This window comes from Nannospalax galili, unplaced genomic scaffold (genome assembly GCF_000622305.1).
Source record: "Nannospalax galili isolate Female #2095 unplaced genomic scaffold, S.galili_v1.0 scaffold1400, whole genome shotgun sequence".
In the NCBI taxonomy this organism is placed as follows: Eukaryota; Metazoa; Chordata; class Mammalia; order Rodentia; family Spalacidae; genus Nannospalax; species Nannospalax galili.
Window position 1 is genome coordinate 59756 of NW_008345995.1, and position 20568 is coordinate 80323.

The 20568-nt window shown below is 40.1% G+C and overlaps 1 protein-coding gene across 6 annotated transcripts in view; it reads right to left on the reverse strand.

The window, feature by feature from the left end:
• Gpr176 (G protein-coupled receptor 176) overlaps positions 1-20568 on the reverse strand; it is a 162567-nt gene that overhangs the window by 3362 nt on the left and 138637 nt on the right. For 3 of the 6 annotated variants that reach the window (XM_029567914.1, XM_008842306.3, XM_029567915.1), the window contains one exon: positions 4411-4663. The exons of 1 other annotated variant lie outside the window; for it this stretch is intronic. In XM_029567914.1, the coding sequence (XP_029423774.1) occupies positions 4411-4655 (245 nt within the window). In that variant the 5' untranslated portion in view covers positions 4656-4663. The remainder of the gene's footprint in view (positions 1-4410; positions 4664-20568) is intronic. 2 more of the 6 variants (XM_029567911.1, XM_029567913.1) reach the window with 1 other exon arrangement.

The window sequence follows — 20568 nt, forward strand, 5'->3', positions numbered from 1 at the left end:
GAAGAAAGAATGAAAGAAAGAACCTAAAAGAAAAGAACAGTAGGAAACAGGAGTTACTAGGGGAAATGTGGATAAAAATTGGGTTAGTTTAAGGGAGGGGGGAGGGAAGGGTATACAAGGAACATAGGGGATAAAAGGAAAGAAGGAACTCAATAGAGATAGGACCACAGAAGAAGGGTATTATTATGGGAGAAAGGGGGGCAATGGGGCACCTTAAGAGGGAAAACCATGATGGATGGGTGAGACAATGTGAGAGATAAACAATGCCTAGCTAGCTTTGAAAACCAGTGAGAACCATATCACTCCTACAACCTACTGACAAATTATACATAGCAGATCAAGAAATATATGTCTAGGTAAGGTTTATCTGAGAACAACTGGTCTTTGCCTAAGATTTATCTACATGACACACAGTAATTAAAAATACCCAAACTGGTGGAACTAACCTTCTTGAATATTTAACAGACATACTTTGAGGTCTATAATAATTTGGTCAGAGGGACATAAAGGACACTTTTTGCTCCTTGCCCTCCTAGATAGACTAGTTCCAGGAGACTATAAGCATCTATCAAAATGTCCTATAGTGGTGGTGGGTTACCTGTCCTCTTGATCAAGGAGGCCGAGGAGACCCCATCAGATGGACTTGAACCAGTGTCCAATCTATAAAGAGGAGGGTCAACACAGAGGAATCATTTCCTCAATGCTTCCAAGTGAAGCCAGCCATGGTCAAGTAGGACCTTTGACTTATCTTCACATAGGTGGAACTGGTAAAAGAAAGGGGCCAGGGGCTCCTCCCAAGCCCATGTGACCCCCGAGGAACAGATCCTTAAACAACCTTAAGAGTAAAAAATAAATTGGTTTATCTGGACCAACTGTGTGGCCTTAAATGCCCAAAAGGAAAGTATAACCGAAGATTAAAGGGGGTAATATAATTTCATAAGAGACCATATGTATAGCTAAAGGCTACATAGCAAGTAACAATGCCAGACAGGCGATACCTCCTTCTGAGTTGTTGGCGAGGGTGGCCAAAGGGATTCCCAGACAGTAACCCAGCATAGAACTGGGAAATTGAACAGCAGACCCCAATCTTATCTAAAGGAATATTGACAACTGAATACCACTAGATGAGGAACAGCTGACCCTCCTAAAACAAAGACTTCTAGACAGGCTTACTAGATTCACCAGAAGGACAAGGAGTGGGGAATGGCTGGAGTGCCGACAACACAGCAGACAGTAGCAAGGATATCAGAGTATAAGGGCTCTATTGGGGGGAGGGAGGCTATGGGAGGGTGCTACCTGGGAAGCGGATCTATAAAAAAAAATTTTCAAAGCATAAAAATTTGCTCCTTAATAACTAGTAGATGTGAAAAACATTACCACTGAAATCTACCTGATGACTTTATATCCATGCTCAGATGCTAAGGAGCTCAGAAAGTAACCGACTGTGACTAGTAATAATCAGATATATAGAGATTAGAAACGCATATGCATCTTAGTGTCAGTTGTATTAATAAGTAAAGTTTCTGTATGAAACTGTGTATTTTAATAATGAAATGGAGATCTTTTTCAAAGTTTAAAACCTCATTTAATTTTATGTCTTACAGGGTTTATATGGAGTACAATATTGTATAACTGTATTAATTCAACTGTAAACCTAATAATTTACAGCCAATTTTGAAAGAGAAGCATCTTAGCTCTGGAAATTGTTATTGAAGATGTCAATGCTGTTGTAATGAAATGCCTCTTCTAATCCTTTGGTTATGAAATAAATAATAATAATAATTAGTAGATGTGAAAAGCATTACTATTGAAATCTACCTGATGACTTTATATCCATGCTTAGATGCCAAGGAGCTCAGAAAGTAACCGACTGTCACTAGTCTAGTAATAATCAGATATATAGAGATTAGAGACGCATGTGCAAACATCTTAATGTCAATTGCATTAAAAATGAATTTTTCTGTAAGAAACTGTGTATTTTAACAATGAAATGGAGATCTTTTTTTACAGGTTAAAGCCTCATTTAATTTTATGTCTTATAGGGTTTATACTGAGTACAATATTGTATAACTATAATAATTCAACTTTAAACCTAAAAATGTATAGCCAGTTTTGAAAGAGATGCATCCTAGCTCAGAAAATTGTTGTTGAATATGTCAATGCTGTTGTAATGAAATGCTTCTTTTAAGTATGTGGTTATTAAATAAATAATAAACTGAAAAAAAAGTGGCTCAAATTGCCACTTGCTCACTGACATGCAACATACTCAGGCTTCCATTAATTTCCCATCCCATTACATGTTGGGAAGTAAACTGCAGCACAAGCAAACAGGATCGTTATAAATCATTTTCTTAGCTGTGCACATGTCTAAGAAGAGGATGCAGGAAGCAAAGGTAGCCTCCCAATTAACTTGCTTATTTGGTGTCATGAAATAATAGCTGAAAATAAGTAAAAAGATTCTCTTTCCTTCTTCACATGCACTACACTGATGCCTGCCAGTGATCTGTATCTACGAATAATAAAATAGGAATTTATCAACCTGGTTTTTTCTACTACAAATTTGTAGAAATGTTAAAATGTAGTCATTTATCAGTTGGAAATAAAATAAAGATTTCTTAACGTTTGTGTATTTCCTTGTCTAAGGGCCCAGATATAACTCAGGATTACTGCATTGATTCAGGTATAGCAGCAAACTCTTCAGAATGGTATGTCCCCACTCTTGTTGAATCTTACTGTTTTAAAGCTTTCAGGATCCACAGCAGTTAAAAGGTGGGAACAACCCAAATGACCAATAACTGGTAAATGAATAAACCAAATGTGGTAGAGCCTACAACGTGGTCATAAAAATGAATGGAATACTGATGCATGCTCTGATACGGATGAACCTCGAAACATGCTAATTGAAAGAAGCTAGACACAAAAGAACACATACAGTATGATTCCAACTATATGAAATGCTCCTCAAAAGAAACTATGTAGAGACAGAAAGTAGATTAGCAACTGCCTGAGGCATTGCAACAGGAATGGGAGCAGGTAGCAATGGGCAGAGGCTTCTGGAGGGGATTCGGGAAAGTCTAACACTAGACTGCACTGTTTGAGTAGCACAATTCTCAGAATATTCTAAAACTCATTGACTTGAATCCTTAAAATGGAAAAATCTTATTTTTCAATCTTTCAGAAAAAAAAGAGTCCAAGATGTAAGACTGAAGACCTAAGACTTAATAATGCCAGTGTGCTCCTGTGGTCCCGGCAAAATGGAAGCTGAAGCAGTAGGACACTCTGAGCCCAGTGATTGGAAGCCAGGCTAGGCAACACAGAGAGACACCATCTTAATCAAAGAGGGTGGTGCTGGAGAGATGGCCCAGTGGCTAAGAGCACTGGATGCTCTTACAGAGGACCCCAGTTCTGTTCCCAGCACCCACATGATGGCTAACAACCATCCATAACTCTAGTTCTAGGGGATCAATCTGACACCCTCTTCTAGTCTCCATGGGCACTGCATGACATGATTGCACTTACAAACATGCAGGCAAAACACTCATGTACATTACATAAACAAATGAACAAATAATAGGACTCCACCAGAAAACAGGTATTACAGAAGGGCACCTGCCATGAACACAAATGACCTAACACAAAGTGAGCACATACGAGCATCTTTTTAAAGTTAATGGAAGAGAAGACAACCAGCAGAACAATACGAAGCCTCAGATATAATTCCTCCAGGGGGATTCTGGTACTACGTGGGTGGGACATCTAATCATTCATTAAATAACCAGTGAATCATCCCCTTGTTCTCCCAGAAATGTTTCCATCCTGCATCAAAGAACCCTACTTGCCCGTCATCAGTCAGATGAGCAAGCTACTTCAAACTGCAATTCCAACCAAGCTGCAGCAACACCATGATCTAGGAGCTCTGCCCCAGCATTATGACGATATCAACTCTCGCCCTTAGACCTTTTCTCAAGGGTTCTATTTTCTACAGATGAACAATCAGTCCTTTGTAAAACTCTGTTTTGGACACTCATTCTTTTTCCAGTGACCACAAGCAAGCTAAAAACAAAACAGTATCTGAGATATCAACTACTTAACATTTGCTTCATGAGGCTCATTTTTTCAATGTGCCTAAAAAATGAAATCTTGGGGCTGGAGAGATGATTCAGCAGTTAAGAGCATATGCTGCTCTTTCAGAGGACTTAAATTCAGTTCCTAGCACCCATGTCAGGCAGCTCACAATCCCCTGGAACTCTAGCACCAAGAACTCTGGACACCCTCTTCTGGCCTCCAAGAACGTGTATATGCATCCTTGTGTGTGTACACACACACACACATACACACACACACACACACACACACACACACACACACACACTTAAAAATAAACATGAGTCCCTGGCCACCTGACCTTACCTGTCCAGAGCAATGGTTGGAAAGCTGAGGATAGTTACAGAGCAGAAAACTTTGTGTAAAAATTTGACGACCTTGCAGAAGAGCATGGTATAGATCCACCAGCAGCAGTGAGGACTGGTACTGAGGATGATGTCGAAGGGCACACAGACCAGGCTGGCACAAATCCCCGAGCAGGCCAGGTTTTTAATGAACCTGTTGGTGACAGATTTGAACACGGTTGTGCGGCAAGTTGACCATAACACCATGAAGTTTCCTGGCCAGATATATAAAAAAAATAAAAAATAAAAATAAATTAAGGATTTAAATAAAGAGAAAAAGACAAAAGAGAAGAAAAGAAAGACAGGTTAAAAAATTTCAGGATGTTGATTCTGAAGCATAGTATACTGCCAATGTACATAAAACTATTAGATCACACACATATCAAAATTGCTACATGAAATTTTAGCGGTAAGTTTTGTTATTTAATTCTAGGCAAAAGGTATTCTAAGACGATGCTTCAGTCTTGTTGGCAATTTATCCACTTTTCCCTTGAGATGTGGTCTTTCACTGGTCTCTCACTTGCCAAGTAGGAAAGGCTGGCTGGCCAGTGAGTCCCAAGGATCTGCATGTCTCAACCTCCCCAGCTCTGCAATTACAAGCAGATGCATTCTGGGCTTTTAGGGGTTCTGTGGATCAAATTCAGATCCTATGCTTTCAAAGCAAACACTTTTCTAACTGACCTATCTCTCCAACCCAAAACTTGTGGGTTTTTTTTTAATTGCTTCTTTGAGAATCTCATACAGTATATTTTGATCATATTTCCCTCCTCCACTCCTAACTCCTACCAGGTCCACTCCCACTTCCCTACCTACCCAATTTGTGTCCTCTTTTTCTTAATCCAAGTCCAATTTGTGCTGCTCATATACTCTTGGGTGTGTGGTCATCTACTGGAGCATGGTTGACCTACCCAAGAGTCACTATCTTAAAGAGGACTGACCGTCCCTCTCTCAGCAGCTAACAATTGCCAATAGCCCCTCAGCTAGGGGGTAGGAATTCATGCCTATCTCTGCTCTCCATCCTGAATTTTATCTGGTTTAAGCTTGTACAAGTCTTGTGCATGCTGTCACAACTGCTGCGGGTTCATCTGTGCCCCTGCCCTGTTGTGTCTAGAAAACACTATTTCCTTATATCAGGAAACAGTTACATTTCCACCACCTCTGGCTTTGTTCTAGTTTTCTTACAGTTGCTGTGATAGAAACACTGACTAAAACCAACTTGGGGAGGAAGGGGTCTATTTGGCTTACAACACAAGGCAGGAACTTAGGGCAAGAACCTGGAGGCAGGAGCTGAAGCACAGACCATAGAGGAGTGTTGCTTATTGGCTTGTGCTCTTGGCCCAGGCTCAACTTGCTTTCTTATACAATACAGGACCACCTGTCCAAGGGTGGCACCTCCCACAGTGTGCTGGGCCCTTCCACATCACTCAACAATCAAGAAAATGTCCCACAGGCCAATCCTCTGGAGAAAATTCCTCAACTGAGGTTCCCTATATCCAGGTGTGGACAACTAAAGATATCCCACATGGGCTCTTATGATCTTTCCACTCTCTCTTCCACAGTGATCCCTGAGCCTTGGGATAAGATGTGATATAGATGTCCAATTTAGAACTGAGCATTCCACAGTCTCTTATTCTCTGCAACTTGACCAGTTGTGTGTCCCTGTTTTACTCAACAGCTATTGCCAAAAGAAGTTTCTCTGATGAGCGTATATGAGTATAACACTGAGTCATTAGGAGTTGGTTTAATACTATAGTCATTTAGCAGAATAATAGTAGTAGGTTCTCCCCTAGGACCTACCACCTGTCTAGCTACAGGTTCTTGGCCTTGATAACAATGGCAAAGTATGGGTTTCATCTTGTGCAGCAGGCCTGAAATCCAATCAGAAAGTAGTTGGTTATTCCCACAATAGTTGTGCCACTTTTGCACCTGTAGGCATGTCTTTCCAGGCTGGCTGTTATTGATGCTTGCAGGGTTTGGAGCTGGGTAAGACTGATGATTACTTTTCTATTCTGGAAGTATGCATAGTGCCTCCCAGCACTATGAAAGCTAGCCAGTAGAGATGAAACTTCCAGGACCGTACCAGCTTGATTTCTCCATGTTCTATGTCTCAAGTGTGTGGTATCTTCAGCAATAGGGTGTTACTGTGGCACTACCAGTGACCCATTGAGAAACTTCACTCATGGAGTAGTTTAAAGTGGGCTCAATCTTTTTCTGAGATGAACTGTTCTTTCAGAACCAAACTTTCAAAGTGCTCCCTCTCATATTTATTGAACAGTATATCAAGTATGGTATGATAAAGGCATGAACAATGTTTAACAGCAAAGGAAGAAATTGTTTTTCTGATCCTACTGACTCAGAACAGCACACAGACGCCATCAGCTACACCTCCATGTTGCTTACAGCATTTGTGGGGGAGAAGTTGTTTGTAACGTCATTGTTTTCAATGTCAGGCAAACGTACATTACTCTGAGTCAGAGGCATAACTGAGTCACAAAGAGGGAACATAGTATAAAATTAAAGCTATGCATTTAGCTTAGCTTATCAGAGTTCATTACATTGGGATTCCAAATCATCATAGAAAACATAAGATTAATTTTGTTTATGAAGTTCTATAAAATTTCAATTTTATATAAAAGCTTATTACCAAGAGTCTTTCTCAGAAAAGTCATTCCCACACCTTACCATCAAGTTCTGGGGGCGGGGTGGGGGGCAATCAAGAGCATTGCCAATAGCTGTAATGTTGAACGGTCTATAGGACTCCAGTGGCCAACAACTCCAAAAGCAGCAGCACATTCCTGGCACTGGGTTTTTTACTTGTTAGCCTCTGGTGTCTAATAGGGGCATTATCACTCTGTTTTAAAACAACTTCATTTAATATGCATGTATGTTTGTTTATTTTAAGAAGTTTCTATAGTAGGAGGTTATACACTTAAACCTGCATGACCATTGGTATCACCTGGTTGTTCTTAAAATGAAGATTCCCCCAGCCTGACTCTACTACAACAGAACTCTGGAGGGCCAGGGAATCTTTAATTTTATGTGCCCAGCAATAAATTCTGATGGAATAACCACAATCACTCTCTTCCAGTCTCACCAAACTCAGCATCACTGTACTGACTCACGGTTCCTTAAATAGAAAGAGAAACACTCCCCTCTCCCCCAGTATTAAAAGCAAACACGGGAATCTCAGTTTTTTTTTTTTAAAAAAAAGTTGTTATTTTTTTATTTGTGTGTTCCCACAAAGGCCAGAAGAGGGCATCAGACCTCCCTGGAGCTGGCATTACAGGCAGTTTCATGTCACATATGGGTGCTGGAACCCAACTTGAATCCTCTGCAAGAGCAGTACACACTCTTAACTGCTGAGCCATCTCTCCAGCACCCCCAAAAAGGTTTTTTAAAATGCTCAGCAGGTAAAAGCACTAGCTACACAAGTCTAATTACCTGAGTTTGATTCTGGGATCCCATGGTGGAAGGAGAAAACTGACTCCTGGAAGTTATCCTCTGGCCTTTCACATGTGTGCCATGGCATGTGTGCTCGCTCACTTACACATACAGCACACATACATAAAACACACAATTATAATAAAATAAATTTTAAATCAAAAATTTGTTTCTTAATATAGAGTATAGAAATCTAGGATCAAGGCATTGATCTGTTCGGTTCTCTACTGAGGACTGCTCTCGGCTCCCAAGATGGCACCTTGTTGCTGTAGCCTCTTGAGGGGATGCACATGGTAGGAAGGAGAAGACAAGGAGAAGGCTCACTGCCACAGCCTCTTTTGAGTCATGATCCTATACTGGGGGGAGCAGCCCTCGAGGCCTAATCTTTTAAAGCCCCACCTCTTAATACCATCATGCCAACCACTGTGCTTTAATGTTCACATTTTGAAGGGGACATATTCAAACCAGGGAAAAATCTAAGAGTCAAATTCATATATTTCTTTGAACCCTTAAATCTACTGCCCAAGCCAAACACTCAAAGGGAATTCCCTTTCAAAAGAAAGAGTGAGAAGCTGGGCTTGGTGGCGCACACCTCTAATCCCAGCACTCAGGAGGCAGAGGCAGGTGGATCTCTGAGTTCAAGACCAGCCTGGTCTACATAGTGAGTTCCAGGTCAGCTGGGGCTACAGGGAGACCTTGTTTCAAAACAAAAACAAAAACACTGTTAAGCTGGGTGGAGCTCAGGGTAGTGGATAGGAGAAGGGCATCAAATCCAACAGCTGAGTTTCCCAAAGTTCATACTCCCAAAGGAAAGCTTAAGTAGTTCCAAAAAGGATTCTATCGTATTTTGTTTTCCAAATCTTTTTCTCTTTAATATATTCAGATAAAACTCCCAACCACCCAGAAAGCCAACCCTGCTGGGTGATAAGTGATTTTTCTTTCTTTCTTTTTTGTTTGTTTGTTTGTTTGTTTGTTTGTTGCTGTTGGTATCAGAATTATGAACATCACAAGGTACAAGAGAGAACCAGTCTGAAGCCAGACAACTGTGCCTGGCAGTTTTCAGTACAATTTGCTCTACTTCCCTCACTAAAAATCTGGGCCTTTTCCTCACTAATGAAGTGTCAATTTGCTCTAACTCGTGATTAAACTGTCTTGTATCTGCTCTACTCTGTTTAAGCTGATCGCTATTATCATGAGAAAACTATGCTATTTTAGCTACAATTAGATTCCAAAGCTTTTTGTTAAATGATACAGGGAATTCAAATTAAGTAGGAATTGAATTAACAGGAGAAAGCTACATAGTAAGTATATTAAAATTCACCATGAATTACTTTGAATGAAAAGCATCTTATGAAATACATCTTTCTGATTTAACCTTGGATAGCTTCTCCTTAGAGTACTCATTCTCAATGAATAATTCAGGCAAAATATTAACAGGGCTCAGTTTTGTAATTCATGAGAATATATAAAGGGACTCCAGTAATGGCCTGGTCTGCTCAGCTCCTCTGAGGCCACACAAAGCTATAGATGAGAGTGCAACAAGCACACACAGGTTCCAGCACAATCGTGTTCAAAAAGTAAGGCAAACTGTATGTCTTCAAGACAGAAAGACTTTGGTCACAGCCAAACCTGCCCCATCCCTGCAACTCTCAAGGAAGTCAAAGCCCCTGAAATTGGTCCCTAGTGTCTCCATACACAGATGCAGAAGAGAAGAAAAAAGTCAAGAGTCTAAACTAATCTAGGGGTTGGAGAGATGGCTCAGAGTTAAGAGCACTGCCTGCTCTTTCAGAGGATCTGGGGGTTCAGTTCTTAGCATCCATATGATAGCTAACAACCACCTGTATATCCAGTTCCAGGGGATCTGATGCCTTCTTCTGGCCCCTGCAGGCATTCCATGACACTGGTACACTTACATGCAGGAAAAATACTCATACACTAAATAAATAAACAGACAAGACAGACAGACAAACAAAATTAAATAAGCAAGTTTTCATGATTTCACAAATACTTTACTCTCTGGTTTCTCATACTGCCTGTAACCTCACTTAAAAGTATGCTATTCCTTGAAAAGCCTGCCCCCATTTAACTACAACAGCACAACATTGAATAACTTCAGGTTCCATTTCGTTCTCATTAGGTGCTGTGGATTGAATAGGCTGTCTGCACTAGAAACCGTGTTTTGGATTGCTTCCCAATAATAGTACTGAGATGTATTGGGGCCTTTTCAAGGTGACTGATCCATTAAGAGGTATTAATGCTTTTCTCCTGGGGGTTGAGTTGTCATTTGCACAGAACTAGACTGGCTCTGGCCAGAGTGTGTCATAAATTGAGCTTGGTGCTTCCCCGTCCCCACACACGCTTCTCTTCCAACACACTTACTTCCCTCCTACTCTTCACCCTGAACTGAAGCCTCATGAGACCCTCACCAGATGCTGAGCAGATGTCCGTGCCATGCTCTTGGACTTTCAATGGCCAAACTGGGAGCTAAATTAGCCTCCCTATAGCTGCAGAAAACAGATTAAAACAATGGTTGTATGGAGAATGCATCTTAAACAAAGGAAGAAACAAGTAGTCTGACTTTCTCCATCATCAGGCATGCAAACAAGTTACACTGACTGGATAGAGGTGAACGAGCTCACGATCCTAGATATCTACTACACAGGACTTTGCAGCTCCAAATGGGTTCCTTCAGACAACCAGGCATAGTCAAACACTAATGTAACCCTAACACTTGGTAACCACAGCAGGAGGATCATTGAGTTCCAATCCAGAACAGCTTAGGCTATAGAGAATCCTGTCTGAAAAGAGGGAGGGGAGTTGTGGCTAGAGAGATGGCTCAGTAGTTAAGAGTGCTTTTTGTGCATGCATGAGGACCAGAGTTATTATATCTCAGCACCCATGTAGGAAGTAGAACATGATCCTGCACTCACTTGAAACCCCAGAACCAGGGGTTGGGCACAAGTTCCAGATTCAGGGAAAGACCCTGATTCAAAGGAATAAGGCGAAGAGTGGTAGAGGAGGACACCCAACAGCCTCCTTTGGCATCCACAGACACAGGTGTACATACGCATGCACACATAACACACTCACCCATATACACACATGCTCACACACCAAATAAACAACTATCAAGAACCTCACTTGAACATTTTCTCACCTTTCATTAGTACTGAGCTCATTTGTGCAAATAAGAGTTGTAAAGACCTAAATAATTAAATAAAAATCTTGAAGTTTGCTATGACTTTATCAATCACCAGAATTTTTTTCTGCTTACTTGGCTTTGTAGGTATATGTACTGATGACAACAGCCTCCAGTTAACACACTAGATGTTCCCTACCTCCCACTGGCAACACGCAGTGTCAGGGCAGCTTGGAGAGATAGATGCAGTCCACAAAGATACAACATGCTATACTGTAATTAGTGTACTGAGTGTACATGGACTGCCCATGCACTCCATTCTTCTGCTCCCTGTCTTCCAGTAACTATAATTATTCAGTCAGAAAGGGGAAATTATGTGGGAAATATTTCCAAGGACCTCAAGGGTAAGATAATTAAAGGACTAATAAAAGAAAGGGATTGGATCCTGCTTTGGTCCCCTGGGACCCAGCGTAGCTGATGTGCGTTAGAGGAATAGGATTTGGAAATGGGAGCCCTTGCTCCTGGTGATCTGAAACAGTCTGACAATGACATCAATTAAAAGTTCAAAATTCCATGCATTTTCCATGGTGAGTTTGGGGGGGAGAGGCAGGAGGATGGGAAAGACTGAGGGGCAAGGAGCCAGAACTCTAACAGTTTGGGGCAATTCTCCCATTAGTAGGAGGCTATTCCCCAGAGAAGTCCTTCCTGTGTCCTTCACCACTTTCTCCTGTCCCCATAGGAAGAAGACCAGCAGAGAAGAACTATCCTAGAGCTGGGAAAGCCAGAACAGCAGATGGGGCAAGAGCTAGAGATGGCCAGATCCAGGTCAGGGCCAGATGGCCTAGACATGGAAGGCTCTGGAAGAAAGTGACAGATCTGAATTTCAGAGCAAGGTCAAGACTAGAATGCAAGCGGCACTGAAAGAATAAGTTAGAGCACATGGCCCCATGAGAGCTCATTAAAAAAAAAAAAAAAAAAAGAAGATGAAATAAATGCTCAGAATACTAGGAGCCAAGAATTTTCTGGAAGGAGGGACAGAGCACACTCGTGCACTTCTAGACAAGCAAGCATAATACTCATACACATAAAATTTTAAAAAGGAAGTCATAAGACGACTGTGGTGGAGCATACTTTTAATCCCAGCACTTGGGAGGCAGGCACATCTCTATGAGTTTGAGGTCAGCCTGGTTTACATAGTGAGTTCTAGGCTAGTTACAGAGTGGGACCCTGTCTCATTTTTTAAAAAAGAAAAAGAAGTCTTGGCCAGTGGGAAGGCTCAGTGGTGCTTGCTATGCAAGCCTCAGAACCTGAGCTCAATCCTCCTCGGAAAGGAGAGGAGAGAACTGACTTTACAGAGTTGCCTCTGACCTACACACACACACACACACACACACACACACACACATACACACCATGGCAGGCATGTCCCCACATACAAATCATGTGCCCACACAATAATTAAAAGAAAAAAATAGCAAGTCTTAACACTTTTCTTTCTCTTTTTTCCTCTTCTGCTCTCCCTCAAGCAGTTAACAGAGCAGGCTGCAGGAAGGATAAACATCCAGAACAGGGAGAATTACTTCTGTTCCATTTATGTCCCCATGCTGAGCCCCACTGTGTATGTGCATTTTCTGGTGGCTATTTAAGGTAACTGAGGCTTTCTGCGCCTGAATCTTCATTGCTCACATTGCTAAAAAGCAGGCAAAAGGTGTTCTTGCTTTGTATCATTTTCTAAGAATCCAGGTTAACAATGATGGTGGCCAGAAAGATATGGATAAGCAGAGAGCTCACCTAACATTTTAGCATTTCATGAGCCAACATCCAACTCCTGCATTTTCTATCTAATATTAGCTGATTTAAATAACACGAATTTATTTACCATGAAATTTTCCTGCTAGTTCAAAATAAAACCAGCATGCAACATTGTTAGCCTGTTTAAAACATCAGTAAGAAGATATGACCTCTTATTTTCCCATTATAAAACAAAAGACAGGGAGAAATGTTCTATCCCGTGAGATATTGGTTTTCTACCTTGTGAGTTTGTAAATAACTGGCTTTCACAATGTAATAAAAGTCACCAATTAATGTGGATGAAGGAAATAAAACAAAACATAACATCTGTTCCCTTTCATTAATCCATAGTTATCCAATTATTCTGTCTCTGACATGATGCTTATACAGGTTTAAGCATGCAGTACAAATATAGACCATGGGCTAATTATTATTATCAGCCAGCAAAATAAAGAAGTGAAAGTCAGCATATAAGAATAGATCAATGATGTGCTACTTTTTAAGTTGCTTCTTTTCCAGTAAGAACTCTCTGAAGTTCTTTTGTAGAAACAAGAAAATACTGCACAACACCAGACTGTATATGTTGGGATGGACAGAAGAAATCTGGATGAGCCATCTCCATTTCCTTTGTTTCTAGAGAAGACTAGACAAGCCTTAGAGAGAGAAGAGGAATTTTTGCTAATTGTGAAGACTTCCAAGAAAACCAACATCCTAAGACCACTGCATGGTAATCTGCCTTTAAGATGGCCTATGAGGAAAAATTCAGAACACTTTTGAGTGTCTGGATTAAAGAAACAACTTTTTTGTTTTGGAGGGAGGTTGTTATTGTTCTTCCTCCTCCTCTTCCTTCTCCTCTTCTTTCTCTTCCTCCTCTTCTTTCTCCTCCTACTCAGGCTATTTTGAGCTCCCTGATGGTCTGGACTTTAAAACTTGTATAGATCAAGCATGAAGAGCAGCTGAGGAACTTGGCAATATTTACTATAGGCAATGGCTATAAGAGAACACATGCCCTTATCAGCTGTATCTGACAAGGATACTTCAACATGGAATGGAAGTTACAGGGCTGGGTACTTAACTAATATTTCTGAGATGTCACCATATAGTGAGTGGCAGGTCAACATGTTAGATTGCCAAGCAGTTCATAAGCAAGTTACCTACCAGTCTCAGACTATGGTTCTTGAGACCAATGGAACTGTGAAGTTTGATGGAAACACTACTTCCAACTAGAACTCCTTGCCAACTTCTATGTCTATGCCTAACAGCATCAGGTGGAAAACTGCAAAAATCACATCCATTTTCAAGACTGGACTAGTTGTTAAAGGGTGTGAAAGTCCATTCTAAGGCCCATTAATTCTAGCAAAAGAAGTTTACATAAATTAGTGCATTTCATTATAGAAGTATTATAAAACAAAATTTCTTTATCTTATTTTTTGGTCCTAGAAGCACCCTTTCAACCAACTGCCAGTTTATATCATTGCTCTTAAGAGCTTTAGTGCTAGCTTTTTACATATACATTCTACCAAATGACGTTCTTTATTATTTATTTCTGTTTTACATGTATGAGTGCTTTACCTGCATGTGTACCACATGTATGCAATGCCCATGGAGGCCAGAAGAGGGCATCAGATCACCTGGAGCTGGAGTTATGGATGGTTGTTAGCCACCATGTGGGTGCTGGGAACCGAATCTGGTTCACTGCAAGAGCAGTCAGTGCTCTTAACTTCTGAGCCACCTCTCCAGTCCTCACTAATGACATTCTTAAAGTAATATCGAACATGATCTTGGTACTAATATAGACATTATGAACCTAGCCTATGTTAATGCTGTCTATGGGATATAAATACAACATAGCTTTCTGGGAGTAAGTGGAGTCTTTTTTGGTTATTAGGTTAAGTGTGTAGTGAAGCATATGCCTATTTTCAGTTACCTGTTGGCAATATAGTTTTAACATATAGGATCTCTTTTGATATCAGTTCAGTGTAGGTCTACATAACCTCTCTGACATATTTGAATTGTATGTAAATGTATTCTGAAGTCTTTTTCCATGCTGCTTTCTTATGTTGACATACTTATTTACAAAACGAGTTAATCAACTAGCGAGGTGGAAAATGTTCTCAGTTGACACCTGAGTATTGGCTACATTTTGTAGCAAAGCTTGTTTAGGCAAACAAGCAATAAGATAGTAGAAATAAAATCTTTAATGGCAGAGTGAGAAATAAGAACTGTGGAAAGCCAGGACTGGAGGATTGGGGAGAGGACCTGAGTTTGATCCCCAGAACCCATGTTAAAAAAACAAAAAAGCCAGGCACAATGGTATGCCCTTGTAATACAGGCACTGAGGAGGCGGTAACAGGTAGATCCATGGGGCTCACTGGCAAGCCAGATGAGACTACTTGGCAAGTTCCAGGCCAGTGAGAGATCCTGGATCAAAAGACAAGGTAGACGGCTCCTGAGGAATGACAGCTGAGGTTGTCCTCGGTCTTCCACATGCAAAAACACCACTGTGCCGTGTGTGCGTGCACACACACACACATACACACACACAAAAATAGAGATTCAAGGGTAAAGCCAAAAATAAGACAGGCAACTAAAGATAAAATTTGGACACCTACTGTTTCAACTGCAGTCTGTTTTCAGGATTTGAGTCCCTAAGTCAACTACTATACTTGCCCAATGGTCATGTGTGTCAATTTTGTTCCAACAGTGAGATCTCAAGGTCATCTTACTTCACTTTGTGCTTGTCTGCATTATATGTCTCAATTTATTCAAGAATGCCAGCAATAAGCCTAACTTTATGACAAGGTCTAATAGGAAAGTTGGAAAAAAAGCCATTACTTCTTTGTGACACCATTAACTTCTAAGTCTTCTGTGTAAACTTGGGCCCAAAGACTCCTGTGAACTACCTGCCTGCCATCAATGAATAAATTTTCCCTTTTGTATTTTGCACCATCAACTGTATTACCTATTATTTGAAGTTTAAAGTATTTCAGTTTATGATTTGTTCTTCTGTGTGGCCTTGGGAAAATTGATATGTTTTTAAACAGATTCTTGTTACATGGCTCATCCATTGTTGTTTTAAATAGAAAACAGAAAAAAAAGATCTTCATGATACACTTCAACAGGACAAACACATTTATTTTATGTCTTAATATCTTAAGAAAAAAAACACAGCTCTGATTTTTGGTTAAACCTTAAAATATTTTCAATTTTTAAACATTTTAAGCTAAATATGCTTAAATATGTTTCTATATTATGGTCAAAATTAATGTTTCATATCAGTTAATTTTAAAAATAGTAATTTATTCTTGATCAAAACTACATGCTGTATTTCTATTATACAATTAAAACTGAATAGAAGGGGGGTGGAACTGACATTTGAGCCACACCTTCTTGTAGTATTGATCAAAATTTACATATATTCAACTTAAGATGAGATTACTGTTATTTTGAATTAGTTTTTTAAAACTATAATTTTTGCAGCAACAATCAAAATGCCCAAACACTATCCTTTCCTTTATGAACAATCTTAAAAACTATATATAGCTAACAGTAATTAAACTTCTGTGAATTACTTTCTCTATACTCTGTATAACTATTAAATGATTAGAGCTATTCTTACATGGACTAGACTGTGCTTGTGACATTTATTTTTTATAACTTGAAAAATAAAATAAAATTTTCAATAGAATAAGTTTAAAGAAAAAGATGGGCCCACCCCCACCCCATCCCCATCCAGTCTTGGACCCAGGCAGGCTCTAATTCCTCTGCCTTTGATCCCTGGACTAGCTTCCTAACCCAAACTAGTAAAACACCTTACCATAGATTGCTAAGTCCCTACTCAGGTGAACCCCTACCTCCATCTTCCCTGGCTCCAGATCAGCTGAACAGACCTGCCCAGCTTGGACTGTGTCTCTATTCCCTTCCTCTCACCCACATCTACCCTGTCCCCTGCCAGCCTTGGACCCAGGCAGGCTCCAATTCGTCTGCCTCAGACCTCTGGACTAGCTTCCTAACACAGACTAGCTAAACTCCCTAGCATAGAGTCCATGGGCTCTTGGTCTGTCTGACACAGACCAGCCCTCCTACCAACCTGACCACCCTACTAACCTGATGGTGGGACTACTACCATGTCCTGTCATCCACCCAGACCAGTCTACTACCCTGAAAGAACCTGAAACATACACCAATTTATTTTCCCTACCTGAACAACTTAAGATGAGATTACTGTTATTTTTGAATTAGTTTTTTAAAACTATAATTTTTGCAGCAACAATCAAAATGCCCAAACACTACCCTTTCCTTTATGAACAATCTTAAAAACTATATATAGCTAACAGTAATTAAACTTTATAACTTGAAAAATAAAATAAAATTTTCAATAGAATAAGTTTAAAGAAAAAGATGGGCCCACCCCCACCCCATCCCCATCCAGTCTTGGACCCAGGCAGGGACCTGAACAAAAAGCAAACAAGCTACATAAACAATATAAACAGAACCAAAATTAAATTATAGTAGGAGTTCTTACTGGACACATAACCAATGAAGAACATCCACATGCCCAAACAGCAGTGCAAAAACACAAATAATATGAAAAACCAAGAGAATATGTTCCCCCCAAAACCCACTAGCCCTACAGAAGTGCACTACAATGAGAACCACCCTGAGGAGCCTCAGGATATAGAATTTAAAAGAACAATCATAAACATGATCAAAGAACTTAAAGAAAACACGGACAAACAACTCAAAGAGGAAAGGCATAAACTTGTGATGGAAGCCCAAGAATATACAAATATGGGGCTTAACGAAAGAGCAAAAACATTTCATGACTTGAAAAGTGAAGTCACAAAAGAGATAGAAATAGTAGAGAAAACCCAAACATAAATGAATAGGGGATTTAAAAAACCCAATAAACCAATTAGAAACAACAGGAGAAAATTTCATGAGTAGAATGAATGAAATGTAAAACAGAATATCAAGACTGGATGATAAAGTTGACACTCTAGATTCCTTAAGCAAAGACCATGCAAAATTCAGAAAAACAGGAATGGAATACTCAGGAAATGTGGGACACCATGAAACAACAAAATCTATGTATTATTGGCATACAGGAAGGAAAAGAATCTCAGGCCAATGGCACTGAACAGATCTCCAACAAGATTATAAAAGAAAACTTCCCTAAATTAAGGAAAGACTTACCTAGAGAGATTCAAGAAACACATAAAACACCACTTAGATATGAACAGAACAGAAACTCCCCACAGCATATCATAGTAAAAACATTAAATGTACAGAAAAGAGAGAGGATACTATAAGCTGCTAGAGAAAAATAAGTTACATATAAAGGAAAACCCATCAGAATTAGAGCTGACTTTTCAATGTAAACTATGAAAGCAAGAAGAGCCTGGATCAAAGCATTCCCAGTTCTAAACAACCATGGAGGCCAACCCCAGATACTTTATCCAGCAAAATTATCTATCATGGTTGAAGTGGAATGGAAAATTTTTCATGACACGAATAAGGCTGAAAGAATTCATGTCCACCAAACCAGCCCTACAGAGAATACACAAAGCAATACAAAGGACTGAAGAAAGGAATGAGCATACCCAAGAGGCTACAGAAAAAAACAAAGAAAGGTATAATAATGGAAACACAAACACAAAGAAATTAAAATGACAGTATCTAATACACATTTTCAATAATAACCCTAAATATCAATGGCCTCAAATCCCCTATCAAAAGACACAGGCTAGTTGAATGTATCAAGTAAGAAAACCCACCTTTTTGTTGTCTTCAAGAAACTCATCTTACCTTCAAGGATGGACACTACCTTAGGATGAAAGAACGGAAAAAATATTCCAAGCAAATGGCTCTAAGAAGCAAGCAGGTGTTGCAATTCTAATATCTGACAAAATATACTTCAAATTAAAACTAATCAGAAGAGATAAAGAGGGTTACTTCAATCTAATCAAAGGAACAATTGACCAAGAAGATATGACAATCATGAACATATATGCACCAAACTCTGGAGCACCTAATTTCATTAAAACAGTACTCCAGGACTATAAAACAGAGACTAACCCCAGTAATAACAGATGACTTTAATACCTCACTATCTTCAACAGATAGGTCAACTGGACAAAGAATAAACAGAGAGACATCTGAATTAAATAATACCATACAACAAATGAACCTAACAGACATCTACAGAATATTCCACCCAACCACCAAAGAATATACTTTCTACTCAGCAGCCATACACATTTTTTTGAAAATTAACCATATTCTGGGACACAAAACAAATCTCAACAAATACCAAAAAAGTGAAATAATTCCATGCCTTCTATCAGACCACAGTGCAATAAAGCTTATACTCAACAGAAAAAGAAGCTTTAGTAAATACATGAATTCATGAAGATTAAACAACACACTCCTGAATGATGAATAGGTCAAAGAAGAAATTTAAAAAGAAATTAAAGTATTCCTGGAACTAAATGAAAATGAGACCGCAACACAAAAAAACATCTGGGACACCTTAAAAGCAGTCCTAAGAGGGAAGCTTATAGCTCTTAGTGCCTAAATTAAAAAAAAATCAGAAAGAACATATGTAAATGATGTAACAGTACAACTCAAGACTCTGGAAAGGTAAGAACAAACTGAACCCAAGCCTTGTAGATGAGAATAAATAATAAAAATCAGAGCAGAAATTAATGAAATAGAAACAAAGAAAACAATACAAAAAAATCAATTTAAAAAAATCAATGAAATCTAAGAGCTGGTTCTTCCAAAGGTTAAACAAGGCAGACAGATCCTTAGCCCAGTTAAGCAAAAGAGAGAACAAATCCAAATCAACAAAATCAGAGACAAAAGGGGAAACATCACAACAGTCACCCAAAAGATCCAGAACATTGTAAAGGAATGCTTTAAAAATCTATACTCCAGCTCTCTCCCACCCGCAGGCCTCTCTCCAGGGAAAGTCCATGGCGCCCTCTGTGCCTTGACTCCCCCAGCCCCATTCACCCTCTCATCTCCCCCACTGTTCTCTCCTCCGAGTTTGAGCCCTGCCCCATTCCTTGTTTGGGGGCACCATACACCTCGGAAACCAATACTGCTTCCTGATTCTTTTCATCCAGACCAACAAGAGCCTTCTCTGGACCCCAGGAGCACTGCATCTGGGCCTGGCCTGGCCCTCACCTCTTCTGCTTCCCTGGGCCTACACCACCTGCCACAGGCCTCTCTCCTACCTGAAGGCCTCTCTCCGGGGGGGGGGGGGGGGGTAAGTTCATTGTGCCCTCTGCGCCTTGACTCCCCCAGCCGCATCCACCATCTCATCTCCCCCACAGTTCTCTCCTCCGAGTTTGGGCCCTGACCCATTCCTTGTTTTGGGCCATGAGACACCTGGGAACCAATACTGCTTCCTGATCCTTTTCATCCAGAACTACCCAAAGTGCCTTCTCTGCCCCGCCCACTCCCAGAGCAATGCTTCTGGACCTGGACCCGCCTTCACCTCCCCCTCTGCTTCCCTGGGCCTGCACCACCTGCCATGCTCTTTCTGCAAGCTGCAAAAGAGAAACAACAAGTCACATATAAAGGAAAACCCATTAGGATTACAGCTGACTTTTCAGTGAAAACCATGAAAGCCAGAAGAGCCTGGATCAAATTATTCCCAGTTTTAAATGACCACAGATGCCAACCCAGATTACTATACCCAGGCAAAATGTCTATTATAGTCGAAGGGGAAAGAAAAATCTT